The 26,704-nt window shown below is 28.4% G+C and overlaps 2 protein-coding genes across 3 annotated transcripts in view; one reads left to right on the top strand and one right to left on the bottom strand.

The window, feature by feature from the left end:
- The window catches only part of LOC129956962 (uncharacterized), a 113,054-nt gene extending 104,540 nt beyond the window's left edge, over nt 1-8,514 (bottom strand). The window contains exon 1 of the mRNA XM_056069025.1: nt 8,319-8,514. Coding sequence (XP_055925000.1) covers nt 8,319-8,418 — 100 coding nt within the window. The 5' untranslated portion in view covers nt 8,419-8,514. The remainder of the gene's footprint in view (nt 1-8,318) is intronic.
- Nucleotides 8,515-9,123: 609 nt separating this feature from the next.
- The window catches only part of LOC129957387 (structural maintenance of chromosomes protein 5-like), an 80,136-nt gene continuing 62,555 nt past the window's right edge, over nt 9,124-26,704 (top strand). For both annotated transcript variants that reach the window (XM_056069687.1, XM_056069688.1), the window contains exons 1-5: nt 9,124-9,314; nt 12,184-12,378; nt 13,688-13,787; nt 20,947-21,072; nt 22,299-22,511. In XM_056069687.1, the coding sequence (XP_055925662.1) occupies nt 9,262-9,314; nt 12,184-12,378; nt 13,688-13,787; nt 20,947-21,072; nt 22,299-22,511 (687 nt within the window). In that variant the 5' untranslated portion in view covers nt 9,124-9,261. The remainder of the gene's footprint in view (nt 9,315-12,183; nt 12,379-13,687; nt 13,788-20,946; nt 21,073-22,298; nt 22,512-26,704) is intronic.

Below are 26,704 nucleotides of genomic sequence, written 5' to 3' on the forward strand. Positions count from 1 at the left end.
AATCATTTCATTTTAGAACAATCACATTCGAAAATACAAACCGACAACCCCTTAGATGGATTTAGGTGCAAATTTGATAAAGATTTAAATTTCAGATGCTGAACCTGAGTACCAAATTTTATTCATTTAATTCCTTACGTTTTATAGCTAGTATGTTCACTTGTACTCAAACAAAATGTATGAATTTCTTTCAAAACTTGGACACAATTAATAAATTCAGTGTAAATATTTCATACGTCATTTCATCTGTCCAGCTTAAATTTCTTTTTAATTTCTGTTCATAGGCAGATATAATTCCGAAAATGTGTTTTCTGGATACTGGAAGATCTGAAACGCGGAGATTCTACAAAATACGGGATTCGAATTTCTTTTATGACTACAATACCTTCTCTTTGTATACCTAATGTACGAGAAAGTAACCAGCGGCAGGGGGGGTCTCCTGAACTTTTTTTCACATTCTCTCTAATAAATGTACTTGTGTATCATTAAATGCATGCTATTGGCGAGATTAATTACGAAAGAGCCTATTAGCGTGCGATTTTCAAGTATTATATTTGTGAGAATGATTAATCAATAGAAAGCTGTTAATACGCAAGTACCAGAAAACATAATGTGTATTTTGGGCACTTCATTGCGATCGAATGAAAACGAAATTTGACACAGAATATAATTGTAGTCATAAAATCTCATTCTAAATTTCATATATTTAAGTCATTGTGTTTTCGAGTGATTGCATTTACATACTTGTGAAAGTAGATTAACAGATGGTCAAATTCTACGCAGTTTTGGTTCCAAATCTGATAGATATATGTAATGATATCTCTTAATCTAAAATCTTAATTAATTTCTAAATGTTTATCTTAGTTTAACTCATATTAACTTCATTCTAAAATGTTCTCTTATTTCCTGTTCCGATTCCCACTTTATTTAATTAATTCTGCATGCGCTCTGTAAAACTGTTGAATTCAGCAGTTACCCAAGCTCTGAGCGAAGAGATAAAAATTCTTAATGCTTACAATATTCTTTTAAAGATACCTAAATTTTCCTATCCTATGTCTTCACATGTCAAAGAAATCCCTATTAAAATCTCATAGTAAAATCACTGAAGGGAAAAATTTTAGCCTCTTTTGCTCTTATGTCGCGATGTAGACTGACGTATTTTTTACCACTTGTTCTTGTACATAAATTATGCTTCCCGAGATGGAATAAATCGAAGTTACAAATTTCAAAAGTTTCTTCTTTTTTTTGGCCACGCAATGGTTAAAATATGTTTTACATATATACATTTTAGATGTTAAATCTGAGTTCCAAATTTTATCCAACCAGCACTCTTCGTTTTGTAGTGAATTGTTTTTCGGACAACTGGACATGCAGATTTCAACTGAATAAATTTCGTTCAATATATACGTTTGTGGAGTTACGTCAATATGCCAAATTTTCTTCTGCAATATACCAAATTTTCTTTTTTAGCACAAACTCTTTTGAATTATCGTGTTCACAGACAGATATAACTCCAAAAATATGCTTTTCGATTTCAAGTAAGATTCTTCAAAATGTCTTTTTTTTTTTTTTTTTTTTTTTACGTTTACAATGCTTTTTTTTTTAGTGTACATAATACAAAGTAAAAACGAGATCTATGTATATGTAAATTTCTATCACTATACAGACGTTAATAAATCAAATTAAAAATAAAGAGCCCTTTGTTTGCTGTCTGAATACTGCAAAACGGAATTTTATCAGGAGGTGAATGACCTGTAGAAAGTCGGTTACGTCGGTTTGTTATACGAAAGGGATTCCATTCAAGTTCAATTAAATAATAGCTGCATGGGAACTAAATCTGATTTTGAGTGAAACCTTTTCACATTAGTAGAAGTGGGAGTCTGGTTTGCCATTTCTCATATTGTTTCCTCATGTCTCTATGCAAGATTACGAAGTCTGTCGCTAACAGACTTGGCGAAATTCCATGCGGCGGGATTCACTATTTAAATGGAATAAATGTATTAGTTAAGGTTTCCGACTAGGTTCAGGGGGAATTTTTCAAAAATGCACAGATTTTAATGTTTATATAATGCTTTTTTATTAATAAAAATATAAAATGTTGAATAAGTGTGAAATTATTTAGATATGTACGTAGCTTTTGAAGAAAAAGAGTATTTTGATGTATATTTTACCATTTGTTTACAAAAACTAAGATTGTTCTAAAGAAAAAAAAATTTAACAGTTTTCATTTTTCTTTGTAATTTTATATCTGTAATATATCTTAGAGAATAACTATATCTAAGAATTATATTCAAAAATAAAATTTTTGCCTGTAATATATGAAATTATCTATAAAGTTTCGGAATTTTTTTCAAGAATATTTTTATGAAACAATCATAAATCCACTTCTAGAGCATTCAACATCAAATCCACAGTTCATAACATTCTGCATAACATAATGAGCACTAATTATAAATTCCTTTCAAATATCTTGATTCGTTTTTTGAGATATGTCGATACTCATACAACAGAATTATGAAAAATCACGTTCTTCAGAAAATATAGTTAAAGTTTTTAAATGCTTATAAAAAAACATCACTTGTGTGTAATAGTTTGCTATAACCAGGCTAAAAATTGGCACAAAGACAAAATAAAGACAGAAAAGTACCTATTTTTTGAAATTGCGAAATAAATAAAAATGTGAATTTCCATTTAAATTTATGTTTTCAACGTAGTCAGATACCTTAAAGAATTTAACCAGATATATTATTAAAAAAAATATTAATTCTTTTTGAATCGATATAAGAAGTATGAATTAAGTATTTGTAATGAACTGTAGAAGTGAGAGAAGCAGACGATAATATAATGGAATTGGGTAATTCAAATATTTTAAATTCGGATTCAATGATAGTTCGAATTTTTTCTTTGGTTCATTGAATTTTCAACTGAAATAACGTTAAAAATCTTTTTTCATCCTAAGTTATTTCATTTGGTTCGAAATCAATTCTAAAAATTTTTAAATATTGTTTTTACATTATGATATACGAAATACATATGTAAAAAAAAAAAAAAAAAAAAAAAAGATCGTATGCATCAAAAAATTCGAATCTGAAATTTTGACGAATCTACACGTTTTGGAAAAACGCATTTTTGATATTATGTCTGCTGTTCTGTCTGGGAACACAATAACTAGGCAACGTTTTGAGTCAGACGGATGGAAATTTGTAGATTTCTATGAACTGTTGAACCAAATACTTCCATAGAAAGTTTGTCTGTCTCTCTGTCTGGGTGAAAGTGATTGATTACAATAACTACAAAACATAAAAAGGAATAAAATTTGATGCACAGTTTCATTATCTGAAGTGTAGAACCCGTTTCAAAATTTAAACTAAATCAGTAAGCAGAGAGATATTTTGTCAGTCTGGTTAATCCAACGCATGTGAACATGTAAACCAAAAACCGACAAGACTTAGATTAATGAAATTTGGTATGTGATCTTGATATTAAAAATGCAGATTTGTGCCGCCTGAGAATCGAGAAAATATTGTAATCGTCAAAAAGTTCGAAAGCGAGATTTTGACGAATCTCCAAGTTTTAAACCTCCTTAAGTTCGAAAAACACATTTTTGGAAAAAGTTCGTGTGTCTCTCTGTGACAAAGGTAACTCCGAAACGTTTTAAGCTAAACGGATGAAATTAGGTATACGGTCTTTGCACTATATTTGTAGATTTTTATCGAAATTTGTGCAAATTCCTTTCGGGGGAAATCAATCTGTCCGGTGTTGGAATACAAGTTAAAACGATAACATGATAAAATTCGGCACATACATTTAAATTTATAGTACAGACATTTATCAAATTCTGTGGCAAATCCAAAAAGAGCTTGCCCACCTATCAGTTCGTACTTTCAGAATCATGTAAATGTATCCGCAATGACTTAAATACATCAAATTTGGTATGGGATTTTGTGACTACATTTACAGTTTTACACAAATATTTGCTTCAATCGGTTGGGAGAAACGTGTTTAAAACACAAATTCGATTTTCGGATACTATTAACCGCATGCCATGGATTAATCGCTAAATTATGCGCCAAGGATTATGCGACGGATTAATTAAAAATGCTATATTTACGACAAAAGTTAATATTTCGTATATATTGTACGCAAATGCCTTCAAGGTATTCTCTGTGATAACATCTTTATTAGAAAACACTCGGGAAAGTTTAGGAAAGACCACTCCCGCTGGAATTAGGAACACATGTACATATGCAAAAATAAATTATCAAAATCGAGTCTTCTCAAACTGACCTTTGTCCTTTTCTTAATTTATTTGAGTTTTTAAAGTTAAAAAGATTGAATAATTAACGAATGCATATGAAATTTCAATATGGTGAATAGTTAAAATGTATTGAATAACGTAACAGATTCTAATTTAATTCATCTATTAAAATATTTCAGATGAAATAATATAAAACAAAATGTGAATACTTAGTTCTATGAATATAGTTAAAAATTTGCAGTTTTAAAATTGGAGCTTATCTTACTCGTATCATGTAATAGTTATAAGTTTAGAAAAACAAAAAGAGAAGAAAAAATATAATCCAAGAAAATAGCCTCCAGACACAGCGGCCGTTTATTTTATCTTGCTACAATAAACGGCTCATGTGGAGCGGATCAAAAAACTTAACGGAGAAAGCGCAAATCCGCTGGGCCGTAACATTTACTTCTATGACGTCACGGCGAGCGATGACGCATCTGTCAGGGGCACATATGGCCTCTCTTTCCGCTACCCATGCATCATTCGATCTTAAACAGCATGATGTGATGTGAAGAGAGGGAGTGCAACAGAAATGGGAGGGCAGGAACTTATTAAAAAAAAAAAAAAAAAAGTGGCCCTGTCAAGATATTTGAACAGGGAAGAGGGCTGTTTCAGAATGTCAACAAAGAAAGTAGTCTTGGGAGTCTTTTGAAGTCCACAATGTGAAAGAAAACTCGATTATACTGAAGCGCTATGTTCACAATGGATGACTGTGATGGAACAAATAATTTTTTGATTGCTAAAAAAAGTAGCAGTGAAAAGGGTGGATAATAAACGTATTAAAGAATACTAAAAGAAGCAAAACAGATTTCATGTGAACTCTGTATTGTTAGCTCGTTCCCTGATTTTGCTGGAATTGTGCAGAGAAATTCAGCTACAGTTATAAATGAACAATGGTAGAAAATGTTAACTATAGCTAAATTCATAATAAATAAAAATTTCTTAAGAATAAATAGTATGAAGAAATAAAAAATAGTAAGAAAGTAATAGTTCAAATAGTAACAAAGAATTACAAGTAGTTTACTATCATTTGAAAAATTGCCTTGAAAGGCATTAATACTTTATGCAAGATATTCAGTTTGATATTAATAATGAAAAATCTTCAAATTTTACTACAAAACTATAATTTAAGCCTTATAGTTTCTAAAAATATTTTATGATCTATTAACCCTGCTTATAATAAAGAATAATGGAAAGAAATATGAACTAGCCTCTGCTTATTTAAAGCAAGCATAAAATTTTAAATTAAAATTGGAACACTTGAATATTATACTGGACGATTTTTAATACTTTTCAGTATTTTGTAGAAATAAAATTTTAAATTAATTATTACAACTAAGAATATAAGAATTTAGTATGAACCTAAAAAAATTTCAGAATCAAAGAATTTACAACATAAAAAAATAAGGAATACAATAAGAATTATATTCACAATTAATAATTTTTTTATTCTACTAAAGTATAGTGAAATAAAAATGAAGCAATATAAATTTATTTAAGAAAATTTAAATAAACTACAAAAATATATAAAAAAGAATAACTAAGGAAGGAAATGCTTTCATTAAATGCAATGAAGAGTTGTAAACTATCTAAAATAATAAATATGGTAGTCAACATTTTATTTTTTATTTTAAAAAAGTTACAACTTACTTAACTTAAAAAATTACAATCTATTTTTAAAATACAAAGGTTAAGTTACTATCAATTTTCCTATTTCAAGATATAAATTGCTAGACTGAAGTTGCACTAAAAGCATCACAATGCTTTTAAATGCATGCCTTTGCACAATCCAAGAGTGAGAGAGATATTTAAGAAATACATCATTTTTTGCCAATTTCAATTCAGATTAAGGATGCAAAACCAAGAAACAGACAATGTCAAAAACAATGATTTAGATTATCTGATTTTTTAATATATCAACTTCTACTGTAATACAATCATAGATAGAAATTACTACACCCGATCTCCATATTTATAAAAAATCTAAAAACGAAATTGTATTAAAATGCCTTCTTGAACAAGATCCTAATCAGAGAAATTCCCATTTCATAAAAATTGATTTTGATATTTAACTTTTATTTTAGTGTTGTTATCAATTTAAAGTAAATAATCACTCTTGCAATTTGCTTAGTAAAAAGTATCACATTTTTTGTGCCTAATTTATTTTCTAGAGTATATGTTTAGAATATGAAGGAAATAAATTGAGAAATATCAGTTTATTTTAACACTATGCATCAAAGAATTCTTACATAATATTGGGAAATCTGTAACTAGAAGGTAATAATTTCAAACAACATCCGCATTGCAGGATATTAAAACAAAATATCTAAATATGTATAGTGGATCTTAGACAGATAATTTAATATAGATATTTGGTTTATTATAAAATAATTTTGATAAATGTTTCCCCTCTTGACTAAGTGAAAAAATGGAAATTCAAATATTGTATTTGAAAACTATAAAATATATAAATCCATATTTAACATAGAAATAATAATTTAGTCTTAAATGCAAATAAAACACATAGTTTGCAACTTTAAAGCATTGATTATCATTTGTTTTTACTTAGACTTTATAAATAACAGCTATTTATTTCAACAGTAAAGTGCTAAAAATTGATTAATACAAAAATCATGTTTACCAATTTCTATATCTTGCAGTATTGTATATATTTACAAACTTCCAGCAATAAATTGAGTAATTATTAGTTTAGATAATTTATTGACTGGATATTAGTTTTGGATTATTATTAACTAAATTAAAATTATTAGCAAGTACTAACTCTAAACATCAAGTTGCAAATACTATAGTTTTCTGGTAATTTCAATACGCCATGCCAATGTGTAATTCATAATTGATATTTAAGCAAGATATTCAAGTATGAAATAATATCTACAAAATATTTCAAACACCCATATTCACCTGATAAACAGTCAATTTCTTATATGGCACAATATAGTCACACCATATCCATAGCCATATAATAAACAATCAAACAAAATTTAAAATTTCATATTTGAAAATTCTTGAATGGAACCTAAAAACATTTTATAAGTACAAATAAAATTGCTATCAGAACATATAAAATATTAGTAATTTAATCATAATATACTGAATTAAGTTATTTTTATTCCTGCAGAAAACATTTAATAGATTCATCATTTAATTTAATAGTTTAAAATTCAATATACTGTTCAAATAAAAAAAAAATGTTTTAAATAATAAAAGAAAATGGCCATGGAAATAAAGTGTACAATGTACATAATTTTATATGTAATATAATAAATAAGAACTCTAAAAATAAAGGATAACTCTCTTATTTGATAGTTAAAAATTTTATCAAGAATTTCATATTTTAGTATATTTCTATTAAAACCCTAGTTTCAATTAAACATATATTTCCAGTACAAACTTTCATCAAAATTGGAAGTATCATCATATAACTGAAATTGATTTTTATTAGGTATAAAAGGAGTAAATATCAAAATCTAATTAAAAATAAACTTAATCATATTTCAAAGAGAATCAAAATTTTGTATGACATTTATAATACATACTTAAGGAATATCAACAACTTACTTACAAATGAAAATGAAATTTTGAACCAAGAAGTAATTGAAATGAAATATAATGAATCAATCTCATAAAATATGAAACTACTGAAAAACTGATTTAAAAGAAAAAGGACAGAAAACAGCACACGCCGAAATTACCTATAACTCCAACAAAAATTTGTACACATTTCTGACAAAGTTTTAAATACCTGAATGAAATATTAATATTTAAAACTCAAAAGAAAAAAAATCACGAAAGAAAATGAATCGAAAACCTAAACTTGTTTTTGCGCTGAAAAAATTCTTACGGCCGTTATACAATTAATCAACCATAACATTTTAAAATCATATAAAAAATAGAATAACGAAACAACGTGGACGGACAATGAAATATATTTTTAAAACAATATTCGTAAACATGAAAAAGAGGATTAAACTATGTATGTTTTGAACATAAAATGACTCACTTGAGGTAAGGGATTCACCGCCTTCTGTTGAAACATCAGTATCCTGAAGATCAAATTCTTCAATATTGAAAGACATATTAGTACTTGATGATTCTGACATTTTGCGAATTTTTGGACATAATTTTGAGGTCTATAAGAGGCCGAATTTCTGATCACTTTTACATTTGTTTGTGTTTTTTATGATGTGTCAAGGATACCAAAACCGCTAGTAGTTCAGAGTTGAGTTGTGCATTTTTCATCAGCAGAAGCTCCTCGAAACAGAAACCATTGGAAGGTTTTCATTACGCGTCGAATTTAAAAATAAAGAGAAAATACCTCCAACTTTCCCACCTAGAAACATCCAATTATCTATTTGGATATTCTGAATTATATTACAATGGAATAACAAATAACTATGGTCACAAGTGACTAATGTAAATTCATAATTCGTCTGCTATGAATGGTGAATGAATTTAAGTGCGATAAAATAACAATCATTGACTAATCAATTTTCAAATTCAGATGACAAAAAATAATTGACAAATAATACTATTCTTTGTAGAATTCATAATTTTTAATATTTATTCCTTTTGGACTTTGCTTCGCATGTCGGCTTGAAACATGCCTTCTAATTCTGTTTTAAACAATGTAAAAAAGTTTACTAAAGAAATAAATTATGTTATTTTTTTCATCTCACAATTTCAATAAAATATTTGAAGTTCAGAATTCTAATTTGTTTATCGGTCAACTCGATTTACTTACCGATTTATATTTTGAAATAATACTTTCAGAAATTGATGGCAACTCTATTTTCCATTCCCGCTCTTTAGAAAGGAAAATGAGAAAAAAAATATGCTCTTGACATCAAAGTGTTAACTTCATGATTTGCTAATTTTTGCATTTATAGTTTTGAAATTTGATTCATGAGGATATTACTTTACGAGTACATTTCTAAGATCTAAAGATGACGAACAAAGTAGGCGGTCGTATTGTCAGAATTAAACTGAAAGGTTTCATGTAAGTATTTCCTATACTAAAATTATAATGAAACAGGGCATATTTTCGTGGAAACGCGGATTTCAACATATTCAAAGATGAATTTTTTCATTTTTGAGATCGATTAAGTAGTAATTTTACAATATTCTGAATAATTCACATACTTTTTGTATAAATCTCTACATTTTATTATAAAACAAATATTTTTCTTTTGTGTTTATACTTGGCATACTTTAGAAGTCCAGCTTTTTTTTAAATCCCTATCCTCTTATTTATTTTGAAACTTATCTTACTTTATGATATGTATCAAACTTTGATAGATATATTCAAATTCAATTTATTAATTTGAATTCTGGGCCAGAGTAAAGTTTAAGGTACGGCGCCAAATTTCAATTTTTTCTTGGCGATAAATCGCTTGCTTGACCGGTGGCTATCTTATGGCAACCCTAAATTAGTCTGTTCTGCAAGGGTCAGGGGTCTTTTCCACTTGTAACTCCGTTAGGGTCAGACGTTTGTTTTTTCTCCTCGAAAGGTTTGGCGAGGGTCCGTACCTTAAACTTTACTTTTACCGAATTCTGTGTTCATTTGGGTTTTTTAAGATAAAAGTTATCTGTGCTGATTCCGTCTTGTTTATGATCTGCAAATTAAATTCTTTTAAGATATACGGAGGACAACATTACTGTTATTGCATTACACGCAAGGACCAAACTAAGAAAATAAATAAACTCATTTTTTAAAAGTCCTAGAAATGTCTTAATATCAGTTAGAAAAATAATTCGCTGCTTCTTAACACCCTTTGGTTTTGTGGCAGTTTTTTAAACACATTTATTGTTTCCTTTCTTCCTTTGGTTTTCATGCCAATATTATTTCTGCTTAGTAATATTTACATTCTTAAGCAGTAATAATAGTGTTATGATTATTGAAATTCTGAACTTTTCAGCTGGCCTCAGGGTAATTTTCAGTATTGCTTTAGGCTCAGTAGATGTAAATGATGCAGAAATGTGACCCGAGTTTTTTAATCAATAATTTTAGCCCAAATTAGATACTCACATAATTGCTTTTTTATCAACAAAATTTCATTTCTGGGAATAACTGAATGTAAGAAGAAGGAAATGCCCCTTATATTTCTTTCAGTTAAAACTTGAAACATTAGCATGTTACATGTATACATTTTGTAGTATTTTTATTATATTTCTGAAAGATTCTATTTTGGCTTCATTTCTGACTCTCTACATTTACAGTAGGTTTCTCATTGGTAGATGTCTAGCTGATGACAATTTGATCTGGGAACTCAAAAGCCAGGATTCTTTCTGGGTAATAATATAAATAAAAGAGTTGTTAGCAAATGAACTTGGCAATACTTACATTGCAGCCTGAAAACTGGGTGATTCTAAGATTTCCCTGCCAAAAAAGTGCACTTGTGGTATGAGATAGATAAAATGAACCTAATTACTTAGATAGTAGAAATTTGGTATATGGTTTCATGATCAAAATTGTAAATCTGTATTTGCACTCAATTGGTCGAAAGGAATACATCCAAAATACATACTTTGTTAAGTGATGTTAGATCTATTGCACTACAAAACCAATATGTTGTGTCAGTAGTAGGAGAATCCTAATTGCAAATGTTATTAAAACCTTTGAGGATTTTCTGTAAGTTTGGACAATGCAGACTCAAATAAAGATAAAAGAAAGTTTTATCAACAAGGAAACACAGTTTTCTTTTCAACTTTATTCAGTAGTTTTGAATTTTAGCTTTAAGTAAGTTATTAGCTCCTCTTATATCCTCACATAGGATTCAGACACTTTCTTGTGCCTTTAAAGCTTGTGTTGGAGAAAAGTTTAAAAATTATTTTGTTTAAAAAAAAAAGATGAAGAAGAAACTTTTGAAATAGTAAAGGAAAATTATGATATAAAAGTTAAGAAATTTATAGAAAAAAATTATTAAATTAAAAGAAGGGGGGATAAAAGATTTTAATGCAAAATGAATAATAAAGGATTGGAATACTTTCCTTTCCTTGATTATTTTTTAGAACATTCTTTTCTTGGTTGTTTCTTGAAATCTTTTTTCTTCCCCTTATTATTTCAAATAGTTCCCCCCCCCCATCAGTAACTAGATACCAGTCAGTAGGTATGTCCAGCCAATCTTGTGAGTGTATAAATATGTTCATTGTACATCTAAACTTGGCACATTATATGCGTATATAACGCGAGTTCGCAAATTGTACAGACTAAGTCTATGGCAAAGGATACCGACGTGCTCTGATTGGTTTAAGCCTTGGCATCTTTTTGCCAAAAAGATGCCAAGTATGGTATTCGGTATGGCATCTTATGCCAAAAAGATGCCATACCGAATTAAATTTTTATAAAAATAAATAAAATATGGGAATTTACCCCCCCCCCCTATTTTTTACGGTTTACATGTAACATTAATCTGGAACACATATACAGCAGAAAAGATCAAATCCTGAAACCTAAATTCAGGAAATATAAAAATTACAATTTATTAAAAAAAAATTTTATGTGTGTTTCTTCTTAATATTATTTTAATATAACTAAAAAAATTAACTACGAAATCACATATTGTGTTAAAGCTTACATATTTATACGTTTTGCGTATAAGTAATCATCTCCCCATATGTAGTTGATGGGGAGATGATGTAAATGTAATTTCGATAAAATTGATTTCATTTTTTTCTAACTTCATTGTTGATTGAAAAATCAGTTTCTTAAGAAGCTGAACCTGATATTTTAATAGAAATATTTTAATCATTATAAAGAAGCTTGTTTTTTTAGACTATCGTCTACATATGAACAGTTTTTACTTTATAAATTAATGTATTCTGTTAATTTTCTACTTATATATAATATTTTATTTATTTGTTTCTAGGACTTACGATGATCTTGAAATTAAACCTAACAAAGGTTTAAACCTTATAATAGGTCTAAATGGCAGTGGAAAGTCTTCTATAATGGCTGCTATTTGTTTGGGTCTTGGTGGAAAGCCTACTTTTACTGGAAGAGCTGTTCAGTTAACAGATTTCATTAAGTATAATCATACCAAAGCTGTAATAGAAATTGAGCTGTAAGTAATGACATTTGATATATCAAAATGCAGTTTTTAAATTCTCTGAATTTTTATTTTTATCACCTTAAATCATATATATTTTAATCAAGTTTTAAATTCATGATTTTTAAAGTTGTATTGTATTTGAAAATCAATTTATTCTATACTGTTGAAATGGGGATTATCACATTTAAAGTAAATTAAAAACTAATTTTATTTCACAATTTTTATATCAATAGGTTGCATAATTTTTTTAAACCTAACGAATATTTAAAGAGAGCTTAAAGGATATTTTAGCGGTAAGGGACGCGCTGGGATAGAACCTGGGACCTTTATTTAATTAAAAAATAAAGGTAAATAATTATTTAAAAAGTCTGTCAAAAAAAAATTGATGATAACCAGTGCTGCCACTTTCAAGTTTGATACTCTTTGAGAATTAGTGAATTGGACTGGCATTGTACTTTTTTAAAACCATTTCATTTGAAATATTTTCTAACTAAATAATTTTATAAGTTTTATAAATACTAAATACCATGCATGCATATCATATTTGCAGCTGTACATAATTTCTAATAAAAGTTATCAAAAAATTAGAACATAAAGAATATAAAATGCAAAAAAAAAAAAAAAAAAACCTTTGGAAAAACTTATTTTTTAAGAAAAGAAATCATAAATTATGACTTCTTAAAGAAGGGAAAGGTGGCAGAGTTTTACCTAGATTCATTTTCAGGTAATTACATACTTCAAAATTAATATATCACTAGAAGGAAAAGACTAATTTTGGTAATTTTCTTCTATTATTCCTGAGGTATTGTCTGTGGTGATAAGATAGTGGCACATTTGGAAATTCCAAAAACTGACAAATGATTTTCATTCTCATTACATCTTATATATATATATATATATATATATATATATATATATATATATATATATATATATATACAATTAAAATAACACTGTGATTGCTTTTCACTCTCCATTTTATATTAGGGACTTTTTGTATTACTATTAATTAAAAAAAAATCACGCAGCTTGATTCTTCTAAAAGTAGCTTTATTTTTTTAATAAAAAATTACTAATAAATACCATTTTGGTTATTATTGCTAAAAAATTCAAATTTTTATGTCGGATGTTATAATGCACCTTTAAAATTTTTTTTAATGATGTTTAAATACAAATTTTTGCTTTTGTCTAATAACACCATATTCATATTTAATTAATAATGCAAAACATCATTGTCAAAATCAATATCATAGTCAAATTGATGTTTATTTTTATTTATGGTTATTGACATTAGTGATATTAATCTTTTCTTTTTATTTAGGGAATCGTCTCGTGGTAAAAATGATATAATACGCCGAGTTATTCAAGCAGATAAGTCACCTTTATGGTATTTGAACAATAAACATACATCTCAAAATGAGGTATAGTTATTAAACTTTTTACTTTTTATATATATAAAATGTAATGATATTTTTAAATCTAATTTAAACTTAAATAATTTCCTAATTTTTAGCTTAATTTAGCCCATGTTAACTTCATTCTAAAATATTCTCTTACTTCATGATCCAATTCCACCTTTTTTATTTAATTAATTCAACATGAGTTCTAAAATTGCAGAAGTCAACAAGTTCCCACACTCTGAGTGAAGGGATAAACTGCCAACCTAAACAAATTCTTTTAAAAGATATCTAAATTCCCCCTACCTAAATCAATACATGTAAAGAAATCCCTATCAAAATTTCATAGTATAAAAACACTGAGAAAAATATTTTCTCACTCTTGCCTCCCTTTTACACTGTTTTCGTTCTTGTGCTACACTGTGAACGGACATGTTTTGTCCTTGCTGCTTGTACATAAATTATGCCTCCTAGTATGGAATAAAAGCGAAGTTTAAAATTTGAAATGTCTTTCTTCTCTTTAGCCATGAAACTGCCTTAAAAATTATGGTTATATATATATTATATAACTTTTTTTAGATCTGTTTTCTTTTTTTAACGTTTCAGTTTTTTAACATAAAATTTTTTTGAGTTCTTTTCTGCTATGATAACCTGCTGCATGAAAAAGTTCATACTTAATTTTCCCTCGGCATTCAAACATTGTAATCAAAATCATAGTAACTGAAATGATCTCTCAATTAATATTAAACCGAACATAGCAATATAATTTTGCCTTGCATAGCATAATGATGAGGTTTCGTTATAAATCGGGCCATGTAAGGAAAATGAAACAATGACGAGCTCTCCATCTTTATAAAGCTATATATCCCTTATCATGCTAGAATATCAATAGTTAATGCCAATTTTCTTATCCTTCCACCCAAATGATGACTTAATTTCCATTAGAGCTTTTGCTGTTATTTCCATTAATTCCAATATGATAACATGTTGATTCAAATGATGATAGTAATTTATATTGATGAAACAAGAAAAACAGAATGATTGTAATGAATTTTTAATCCCACTAATGTAGCTTATTGAGAAAATGTTGTATTATAATGTTTTGTGTTAAAATTGTTCAAGATTGCTGTTATTTTCTTTTAAATAATGCAAAATTGAATTTTTTAAATATTTATATATATATAAAAATTTAAGAATTATCCCTTTTTACAGATATGTATTGAGGTGTATCAATCTTGGTTTGTATGAGTAAATTAAAACAATATATAAGATGTTAGATAAAATAAAAAATATATAGTGTTATTTTAAACCAGCTTTATATATGTATTTATTTCTCTGTGGGCAAGTTTTTAACTCACTTCAATATTATAATTTTGCTGACCTCCTTTCAAGTGTAATTTCCCATTTGATTTTATTCATATAATTCTTTTCCATTTTGTTATATAAAACTGGATACTTTTTGTATAATTCTGTCATATGTGTTGATTTTACAAATCAACATTCCAAGCAAATCGTCTTTGCTTTGTACTATTTACCATCTTATAAATTGAACACATAAAAAGTTTGATTGAGAACTAACTTCTCTGAGGAAATCAACTCATTTGATCTTATGAGTGTCAGCTGTCTCACATTTAAATGGAAGTACAAGATATGAGGTTTTGTTCAGGTTTTGTGCTTTTCAAGAAAATTTGTATCTAAACCTACTATTTAATATTCAAGTTTTTTCTGTAAATTAATTTTTAAGCAATGACAAATCTGTCTGTTCTAAAAAGTTTCACAAGATAATCTGTAGGATACTCATTGAAAATCTGTAGAATATCCAGTCGTATCTGATTTCAATTTAAACGTTCTCTTCCTTTGCTGGAGATAAAGTGCAATTTTTCCATCATTTTTTCTCTCTGTGAAAGATTTTATACCTTTAATATTTCTTTGTCCTTTTATGTCAACTATTTTTTTTATGTGAATTAAAAAAAAAAAACATTTTCTTGGATTACAGAAATGTTTTATTCTATTAACTATTTAACAAATCAAAGAAGAAGAAGGAAAAAAAAGAAGAAAAAAAAATAAAAAATCCTGAAATTACAAAAATGTCTCTTTATCTTTCTCTCTACAAATATATCTGCTTTGAATAAAAATTAATAACATATTTAACTCTTTGTTGCTTTTTCATTATTTATGGCAATAGGTACCGTGTGTCCACCATGAGAACATTTCCAGACAATTGTCTATGTTTACGGCGTTTGCTAAAGAAACAGGTTACTGTAGGAAGAGTTTATTTCTCATTGGTCGAAATTCATTCAAGTTTCTTATATTGGCATGTTTAGTGCTAAATTGGCAATATTTGGTATTATTACATTTAATATTTGAAAACTAATTTAAAAAATAACTCACTAAGCTGAAAATCATTTGAATACTTGGAATTTTGAAAATATGATATTCCTGTCATATGTATACAAAGAACAATGCAAATCAAATAGAAAAACTGAATAATTATTTGTATCTCTAACAATTGCACAAGAACTAAAATAATTACTGAATCTAAAGCAGAATCATGCATGACAAAAAAAAAAAAAAAAAAATGTCTTCATTTCATTTGTTTCAAATTTATATAAGCAATTAATAGGAAATTCTCTGGAGCAAACGCAAGGTAATCTAATTTAACATTAGTTTAATTAATTAACAATAGTATAATTAATTTTAATTATTTCATAATTGTTATAAAAGATTGTTTATATTCTAATATGAAGTAAAATGTTCATTGCTAAATATTTTAAAACTTTTCAAAATTTATGTATATATATACAGTGGTGGCCAAAAGTGTGGACATTTTTTGAAAGTTTCATGTTTTTCAACTTTGCGTGCTTGTAGAATATATTAATTTTCACTTAAATACAAATGTTTATATATCAAATTGAAGGTAATTTAAAAACAGTATTACAATATCTGTATTACAAAAAAAAGTTATGCTCATTTTAGTAAGATCTATCTTAGATTTGCATTTTTTTAAAGTGATACTTACACAATCAATACTTAGTAGGGTAACCCTTATTTTTTAAGACAGCTTCACAGCGTCTTTTCATCGAGTGAACGAGTGTTTGGAGTTCATCTTTCGTAATCACATGGTGTCAAGAATCAATTATAGATTCAATAAGTTGTCTTTTATTGGAGGAACGTTTTTTTCGTACAAGAATTTTCAAACGTTGCCGCAAATTTTCAATTGGATTGAGATTAGGACTGTTTCCTGGCCATGGTAATACATCTATGCCTTTATTTTGAAACCATGCTTTGCATACTTTTGCTGTGTGGCATGGAGCTCAATCCTGCTGAAAAATAAATGGTGCTTTGTTGGGGAAGAAATCCCTAATGGAAGGTATCAATTTTGGTTCCAGGACAGTTTCGATGTATTTTTTAGCATTCAGGATGCCATCAATCACTTGAATTCGGCCCACACTATCTGCAGAAATACATGCCCAAATCATGGCATTTGTTGTAGTTTTTATAGTTACTTCAATGCAATCAGGATGAAGTCCTTCACCTACTCTACGTCTCACGTATTTTCTACCATCACTCCAAAGAGCGATATTTTAGTCTCATCGCTCCAGATTACTTGCTTTCATTGATTTTCTGACCATTTAATGTGTTCTTTTCACTTAACTCGATTTTCGCGTTGCTTTTGATTTAAATATGGTTTTTTCCTTGGAATTCTAGCTTGTAGTCCAAATCCTGATAACCTTCTTCTTATTGTTCTTGAACTTACTGCAATACCCGCTGCATTCATTTAACATCTAATGGCATCTGATGAAATTTTTCTATCTTGAAGGCATAGCCATTTAATTTTTTTATCGGCAGTAGCACTTGTGCACTTTTTTCGGCCTGATTTGGCCTTATTTTCCACTGATTTCGTTTTTTCACAAAGTAAACAGAACTTTCGTACACCAGAACAAGTCACTGAACCACCAACTTGTCTTGCAATTTCAGCATAAGAGAGGACAATTTCTCTCAATATGACAATTCGGCTTCTTTTTGTAGATGTCCAATCAGTTCTTCTTGTTGGTGACATTGTTTAAAATTAGTTTAATTAGAAAAAAGGACTTAAAATATTCAAAAACAGCAATACTCTATTTAATTGTACTTGTATGCATCATTCCGCAAAATATTTCCACAACAATAACTATTTTTCATACCAAATAACCTAAACTATAGTTACAGACATTTGATGGGGTCCTCAGAACAGTGTTTGTGATTGGCTAGTACCCTTTTATTGCAAAACACGTCATTATTCAAAACGATTTGTGTTTGTTTGTTCTACTAAAATGAGCGTAACTTTTTTTGTAATACAGATATTATAATACTGTTTTTGTTATTAAATTCTACAATAAATTACCTTCAATTTGATATATAAACATTTGTATTTAAGTGAAAATTAATATATTCTACAAGCACGCAGTGTTGAAAAACATGAAACTTTCAAAAAATGTCCACACTTTTGGCCACCACTGTATATATATTTTAAAGTATATTATATACTATTTTCCGAAATTAACATAAAATTAACAATTACCATACTATCAATTTTTATATTTTCTTAAAATTCTAACTTTGATTTGTAACTTTCAATATGAACCAGCTTTCAGCAACATAATTAATTTTGCAAAGTTTATATGTGTAAGTATTCTGAATTTGAATTTTTATCACTTCGAATTATGCCAATTTAAAAAAATAACCCCTTGACTTCCATCCGATTCCTCTTCCCTGGATGTTCCTTACAGAAACCTGTTTCTATAATTCCTGCTGTAAACATAGACATTCGTCTGGAAGTATTCTTGTAGTGGACACATAGCTTATGGGCAGTGAACTATTAAATGCAAAATCTACCAGCAATAGGAATTCGAGATGCAATAGTGTGATGGGGAACAAGGTTATATTTTTCATCCTCTCTTCAAATATACAGAGCCTGTGTATTTTGTCTCTTTTTATAATTAACAATATGACTTTGTTTCAAGAAATTTAACCTATTCCTTAAATTTCAAAATAATTTAGTTCTGATCAGATTTTTAAAAATGTTGAGCCAAAGTTTTTCCAATCAACTGAATTTTTATTCTATAAAAATAATTTATATATAAAGCTGTTGCCATAAAAGTTAAGATAAACAAATGAAAGAAAAATTGTAAAAGTCCTAGTGCATCCACTCACTTATTTAGTTTATTGTACAAATAAACATTAAATTGTGAGCGACCACTTAACTGTTGGATGAGATATGGCATTTTTAATTATCATAAAGTTCTTGAAACTGCTTCATAAAATCTAATAACTTCTCTCTTAGATGCAATGTTTCACTCCCCCATACAACATTGCTTAGTGATATTAAAAACAAAATTTTCTACAAATGTAATAATTGTTTTTAAATACAGTGGAGTGAAATTCAGTTTAATTAATTTAACGTATTTCATATGGGAATATGAAATATATCTGTGTATATATGTATATTCACTTATATATATTTTGCAGTCTGTCAGGTCATGTAAATGTATGTATTTAATCAATTTGTGTTCAAAATTCATGAAAAAATATCTGCCACTCATAAGTTTTCTGCAAAATATATCTTTATACAATGTGTGAAATAAGCACAACAATTGCTACATAGTTTTTTATTTGCTAATGACTATGTGTTTTTTACTACCAATGATTAGATAAAAATAAAATAATAATAATAAGGATTAGATAAAAAAAATCACTCATTAACAAGTCTAAAAAAATTAATGATATTGTTACGAAATTTCCGGGGTTCGTTTGGATAGTGGGAGTTATATGGTGTGGAGAACACTTAATCAGCAGGCGGCAGTAGAAAATGAAACAACGACGTTTATTTGCACCAAGACACACAGGACAACACAAAGACGACAACTATATACAGCACACAATTATCTTCAGCCAAGACGTTCAGACAACAGCACACAACAGACTCTGATGCAGACCGTAGCGCACAACTTAATTCCACACTCACTTGGCTCCGTCGCTGCTCCGCTAATCTCTGGAAGGCCAGGTCTTTCTGTCGATTCCGACTACTCTTTGACTCCACTGGTCCATGACTCAATTAACCACTATGACGACTCCACTGGTCCACGACCACTCTTCTCTGTCGCTTCCGACTACTCAATTCACCACTGCCCGGCAGCTGCGGATGCTTCCTTTTATAGGTCTCAGGAGGTGGGGCTAGAAGCCTCTCAACGAATCAGGAACGTTCGAGGCGTATCTCCGTTCCTACTGGACAGGTCGGGAAAATTCTCGATGTTTCGGGTATAACCTATTTTGGCGCCAAAATCGTCGCCAAGCTCCGGGACCTCCCGTGGAACCAACTATGCTGGAAAGCCGCATCACAGATTCGTAACAATATACATTCAATTCCCCCCCCCCCCCAATTTACAATCTTCTGTACCTTTATTAAAATGTCATATGTTGACTTATGTCATATGTTGTTTTAGAAAAGCTTTTTGCTTATTGAATAAATTTAGTATTACCCTATATTTACACTGCTGTCTTCAATGTTTTCTCATTGTTTCCAAAACTTTTTGTTGGCCCTTTTTACATTTTCTATGTTTGCAAGCTACGGAAATTAAGTAAAAATCATGGAGTTAGGGATATATAGATATTGTAAATGTGTAACAAATAGTGTTAATTTATTTGATCAACAAAATCATGTAGTGGTATTTATTAAATGAAATTATTTCATTTATATAGTTACTCAATAATAAATGTGTATTAAACAGTTGTGAACAATGGGGAAAATATTTGTTTTAAATTAAGTTTTATTTTTAAAAATGTTTACTGTTAAATAATTTGTTGATGCTATTTTATACATATCGGTAAAAAGTTTTATTGAGGATTAGATAATCAATATCAGAAGGTATGGCAATGCATGTGAAACTTTTCTTAAAATTTATGCTTTCTCCAGTTTACCTACTATTCCTCTGATGCACTGAAAAGTGTAAAATGCAAAATGGGTAATACTGTAATTATGGTAACAATTGTGTAATTATATATTTAGAGTATCAAACTTTAATAGAGTAGTATTTTTGGATTATATCATAACTTTTATATCCATTATTCTTTTTTATTAAATTTTTTTTTAATATATTGTAACAAAATGATTTATTCAATGAAAATTATGATTTTTTTTAAATAGATTACAGCCATTATGAAGAAGTATAATATTGACATGGGGAATCTTTGCCAGTTCTTGCCTCAAGAAAAAGTGGCAGAGTTTTCAAAAATGGACAAAAAGCAGAGGCTTATGAATATGATTCAAGCAGTATTTATAATTTTTTTTGTTTTGATTATTAATTTGATACGAATCTGTAACATTTTTTAGATAGAAACAGTTATTCTTGCTCTCCTCCATGTATTCTTGCATGAGCATATGATATAATTTATGCTTAGTTATTTAGTAAACTTTCTTAAGAGATATATTTTGTTGGTTTAACTAAAGATTTTGTAAAGTGATATTGATAAAAAAATTGACATTCTTTATCAATTCTTATTTTTCTGCAATGATCTGCTAATTGCTTCTTTTCCACGTTTAATGTGTAATTTTAACATTAATGTTGTTTTTAAGTTATTAACTAACTATTTTGCTAAAGAAATTTTTAGAAAATTTAGCATACCATTCCTCTTATTGAAAGCTGAAATTTATCTTAAAATTTTTTTTCTGCATTTTTAAAAATTTTATTTTATGAAAATTAAATATGAGAAATAAATTTTAATTTTCTTTTGTTGGAGTGATTAAATTACATTTTCCAAATATTGATACTTTCAAGTATTTTCTTTGTCTTTATATCAATTTTTATTATTTTGAATTCTTTATGTCCTGGATAATATTAGGTAGCAGTTATTTTTATATTAGTTGAAATAGCTGGAATTGCTTGAGTTGTAAATATATTTTATTTCTGAAAATGTCTTATTATTAAAAGATTAATTTTATAGTCGATTGTCACGAAGCTTTACTAAAACCTACCTTATTCAGTGTTAATAAACAAAATTTGAAGTACTTTAAGCTTTAGAAAGAATATAGATGCCACATTGCGAATCACTGTAAGGTGACTATGGTTCCACTGTCATATGTGAGAGTGTAAAAATATGTTTTATCTTAATACTTAGTGGAATGCCAAAAAATATATATAAATAATCGCATTATTTAGCAGGACTGCTTCATGTCTTTAAAAAAATGCCGTAAATATCAAAATTCTTCTAGGGCCCATGTAAAGGTCTTAATTTAATTTCAAGATCTTTTTCTGTTCTGAGGTCTTAATTTCCCTAATGTTCTTTATTTCAATTGGCATCAAAGATTAAAAAAAAAGTTTTAATGCAATAAAACATAAAATGATTTTTAAAATGCATGGAAGTATGATTTTTTGATTTATAGGAAATGTGAGATGAAAATCTGAGAAAAAAATCCGTTTTTTAGGATTTTTATAAAATATAAGCTGTTTGTAAATTATCTTTCTTTCTTTCTTTATTTTTATTTATTTATTTATGTAGATTGGGGATTCAAGTTTGGTCAGTTTATTTGATGAATTGAAAACACTGAGAAAGGAATTCTGTTACCTTGCTAAAACTTTGGAAGAACTTGACAACACTAAGATTTCTGAACAAAAAATAAATGAAAGACTTAAACCCGATATTGAAAAGCAGGAAGAACGAATAAAATTGCAAAAACAGTTGCAAGTCCTTCATATTAGAAAGAAGGCTTTTGTAAGTAAATATTCATGCACATAATGTAAGATTATTTTTATATGTAATGCCTACATAAGTTATTTCAAATAAATAAGCAGTCTGCAATTACAAGGTTGCTGTGCCACCGGGAAAATCGGGAAAAGGTTGGGAATTTAAAAATTGACAGGAAAATTTGAATATTTTCTTTAAAAAAAAATGTGGAAATATATTAAATTTTAAATTTCTTAGTTATTTTTCTCCCATCTGAAAAGTGCCAATCTCTAAAGATTGCAGGAATTTAAAATCATTGTCATAGTTTCCAAAAATGAAATAATACCTTTTGCGATTTTGTAATGAAGACTCAACCCTTTTTTACACTTTCCTTTTTTTTTTTTTTTTTTTTTTTTTTTTCTGTATAGATCCGTCCAATTTTGATTTGCCAGACAGTTGCTCTTTTTCTATGACATTCCCGAATTGCTGCTAATGAGCATGCACAAGATTTCTATAACTGCGTGAAGGAATAAAATGAATTTCTGTGGCAAGAACATTCAATTTGCGGAAAGCAGCATGGTGTTTAGTCTACTATACTTGTGTATGTTGGATGATTTGTTAATTATTTGAGAAACTGTCAGCTTATTCAAAGTCGATTAGAGTATTTTCTTAAGTCAATGAGCTGCTCAAAATCTGTATTTAATATAAATTGAATAGATTAAAAAAAATCTATCCTGATTTTTCTGAATGGGTTCTAGTAGTTCCACAAAATCCATTTGTTGAATACAAACAGCATGACAGGTAACATATCCCCCCCCCCCTCATTAATATATTAATTTTGTCTTAATAAATTCCTGATAATAAATAAAAAGAATTCTTTTATGTAAATACAAACCTTCTTTTAATATACTATCATTTCAAATAATGTTAAATTCTTGTTTCCTTTCATTGCTTTTCCCACTCCTCAAAATTATATTGTATTATAACTAGCACATGAGTACTATTTGCACATATTCTCATATCTTGAATATAGGTACAGGGAGGAAATAAAAGAGAGAAAACGCAGGGGATTTTTTTCCCAGATTTGAGTGGCAATCCAGAAATAGTAGTCAAAATATGCAGCAACGATACAATTTTTCTCACTTTTGTGATAATTATTTAGCTTTAAAACTATAGTTAAGTTTTAAAGCCAAATAGTTATTTGCACAAGCTAAGCTTAGTTATTTTTAAGCTTATTGCGTAGTAATAATTACTGCATAATTGCAATATTATATTAGTACTGCCTTAAAAGACCCTAAAATTATTATTTTTAAATGAATTTGCAGCTGTAATATAACATTTCTATAATCAAAATTATTCATTAAAATTTTCATTTTGCATCTTTTCTGTTTTATAGCAGTTCCTTGAAATATATTTAAACAGTACTTTTCTGTATATCAAGTTAAACCAGGGCTTATTTAATAAATATTTAAATTGATTCTCTGTTATAATATATAATAATAATGTAAACCATTGGGGAAATTTACTTCATCCCCCCATTTTGAAAAAAAATATTTAAATCTTGTTGATGAAATTAAGTAATGTTTGTTAAATTTGTAAGTAAAGCTAAGTATTACATATAACTGCATATATATTGATGTGGATGTAACTTACAAGTTATTATGTTTTTTTTAAATGTATGAATACAGTAATCACCTTGATTTTTTTGTTTTTAATATTTGATATAAAAATACTATTGAATTTAGGGAATCTTGTAATGATCTAAATCAGAGGTTCCCAAACTTTTTTTCTTGTAGACCACTTTCAAAGTTTTACTATTTTTGGTAGACCCCCTGCTGCTACATTTCTACTGTATTCCCAAAACTCCTAAAAAATATCACCCTAAATTGGGGGTGTTAAGAAGAAAAAAAAGTAGCACATTTTCTTGTGTCCTATTTATTAAAATAATACTTGTGGTTATACAAAATTATAAACATTTATTATTACAAACACAACTTGTGAACCCCTGTTTTCTTTTCATGTCTACGTGGACCCCTGTGTGGTCTCCTATGGACCTCTGGGGGTCCACCTGGACCACTTTGGGAACCTACAATCTAAATAAAGCCCATAAGTAAATACAGCATTCAAGAAGAATAATCATCTCTTTGAAGTAGTTATCTTTGAAATTTAATTTTAGTCAGCTGTCAGTATGTTGAAATGTTGAACAAATAGTTGGTTACAGCATAAATCACTTGTGTTATTTGCACTTTTTAACTGAGTTGGATTAAGTTGGCTGGAGTTGTTTGATCTATAGATTGATTCACTAAATAGTTCAAAAAGATTTAAGGGCTAATGTCTGCTAAGCTTAAATAAATTTTAACTAGTTATGAATCTGTAATGTTGCTTCCCAGCATGGTTAGTTTCGTCGTAGAAAGGACTATTTTACGATCAGCTCCATTGGATGCTGGATCAGTAACCCTCAGGCTTGGTGATAAAATGGATGATACTAGAATCTTCAATAATTTTGGTGATAGAACCAATGATATATGCTTGATTATTCGAGAGCTTCCTCTGCCCTGCTCCAGAAACTGAAAAGGCACAGCAGTCCAAGTCGAAGACGGTCGAGTAATAGAATCATGTAGCGAGTCAATGCGAATTAGTTGAATCAGTCCAGCGAAGTGCAAGAGTTGAATGGAGCTCTAGTAATTAGTAGATTGAGAATTGGTACAGTGTACTGAATCTTGGACACAAGTATTGAAGCAGCATTAAGTCGTATGGAGTAGCCAGTCATATAATAATGAGACAGCAGTTGAGTACAACTAAAATGAGGAGACAGTGGAGAATGGCATTTGGGGAGATGGTAGAGAGTAACTATGTAGATTCCCTCCTGCTGCTGAGTTCTTCCTGGCTGCTTTGTGTGCTGTTGTGATTGTTTACAACCGATTACTACTTATGGGCTTCTGTTTGTTGTGAGTGCTGCAGTGTGTTGCTTGTGTACGTCTCAGCTGTGTATTTGTGTCTTCGTATTAATAAGTGTCATTATTTGCTATTGAGGCCTGCTGATTGTACTATCTACTATTTTGCAAATCCATTGACTTCACCAACTTTATGGAGGAATTGTAATGGAATTTGTGAAACAATATTTTTATGAACATGTCTTAATATTAACTAAATATGCTATAATAGAAATCTTCTTCTTCTTCTTTTTTTTTTTTTTTTTCCAATATTTGAATTGTCTGATTTATCATTTTGCAAATAAACTTCAGCATGAGTAAATAGTAAAAGCCAAGAAGCTGTGGTCTGGTCTGACATTTTATTCTGATTCATTATATTTTCCCATTGTGAACCAAACTAAATAAAAATTTTATTCAGTTCCTTTTTTTATTTATGTATTTATTTCATTCGTTATTATTATTATTATTTGTTTAATGGATCACTATTTGTTTCAATTTGATTTTAGTGATTAGTTTTGGTGTGAGTGTTTTTGAATATTAAGGATGAAAGATTCCATTGTTGGAACAAAGCTTCTAATGTACTGTGTAATATGTGTGTATGTTTATTTTTCCTATGCAAATGCTAATTTCTTAATTTGTATTGGGATTAAAGAATCTGACTGGGTTTGAAAACAAATAAAAAAAACAATCTATAAATAATTTTTGTAGCAATTTTATTACCAAATAACTGAAATAATCTTGAAAGATCATAATTAGAAGAGGGGAAAACAAAAACAAAAAAACGTCCTTAGTTAATGAAATTTTAGCAAAATTTTCAATGTTAAGAAATAAAGTAGGGAAAAAAATGAAATGCCCCCCCCACACACACATATTCTTTTCCAATTTTTTAGAATGTAATGGATCGCTAGATAAAAATTGTTTTAGTTTACATGATTAAATGAAGTAATTTTCAAAGATTTCCAACATATACTTATTTAATTTCTTTTAAGTTTTATTCAATTGTTTTTGAGATATGAATATTTTCTGTAAGCAAATCATCATGAAATATTCAGTCTTCAAAAAATGTATAAAAAAATGTTCTTGCTCTGTAGTTTATCTATGTACACAAATGCTATTTTAAAATTTTACTAAACAGTCTTGGCTGAAATAAACAAATTGCTTGAGTAGAAAAAAGATTTATATAAAAATTCCAAATGCTTTTTTTTTTTTTTTTTTTTTTGAGAATTATACAATTAAAATAAAATAAATCGATGCTTACTGTTTAAAATATCACAGCTTGTTGTTTTATTATTTTCTGTTTTATATTAT

The sequence above is a fragment of the Argiope bruennichi genome, chromosome 11, assembly GCF_947563725.1.
Source record: "Argiope bruennichi chromosome 11, qqArgBrue1.1, whole genome shotgun sequence".
In the NCBI taxonomy this organism is placed as follows: Eukaryota; Metazoa; Arthropoda; class Arachnida; order Araneae; family Araneidae; genus Argiope; species Argiope bruennichi.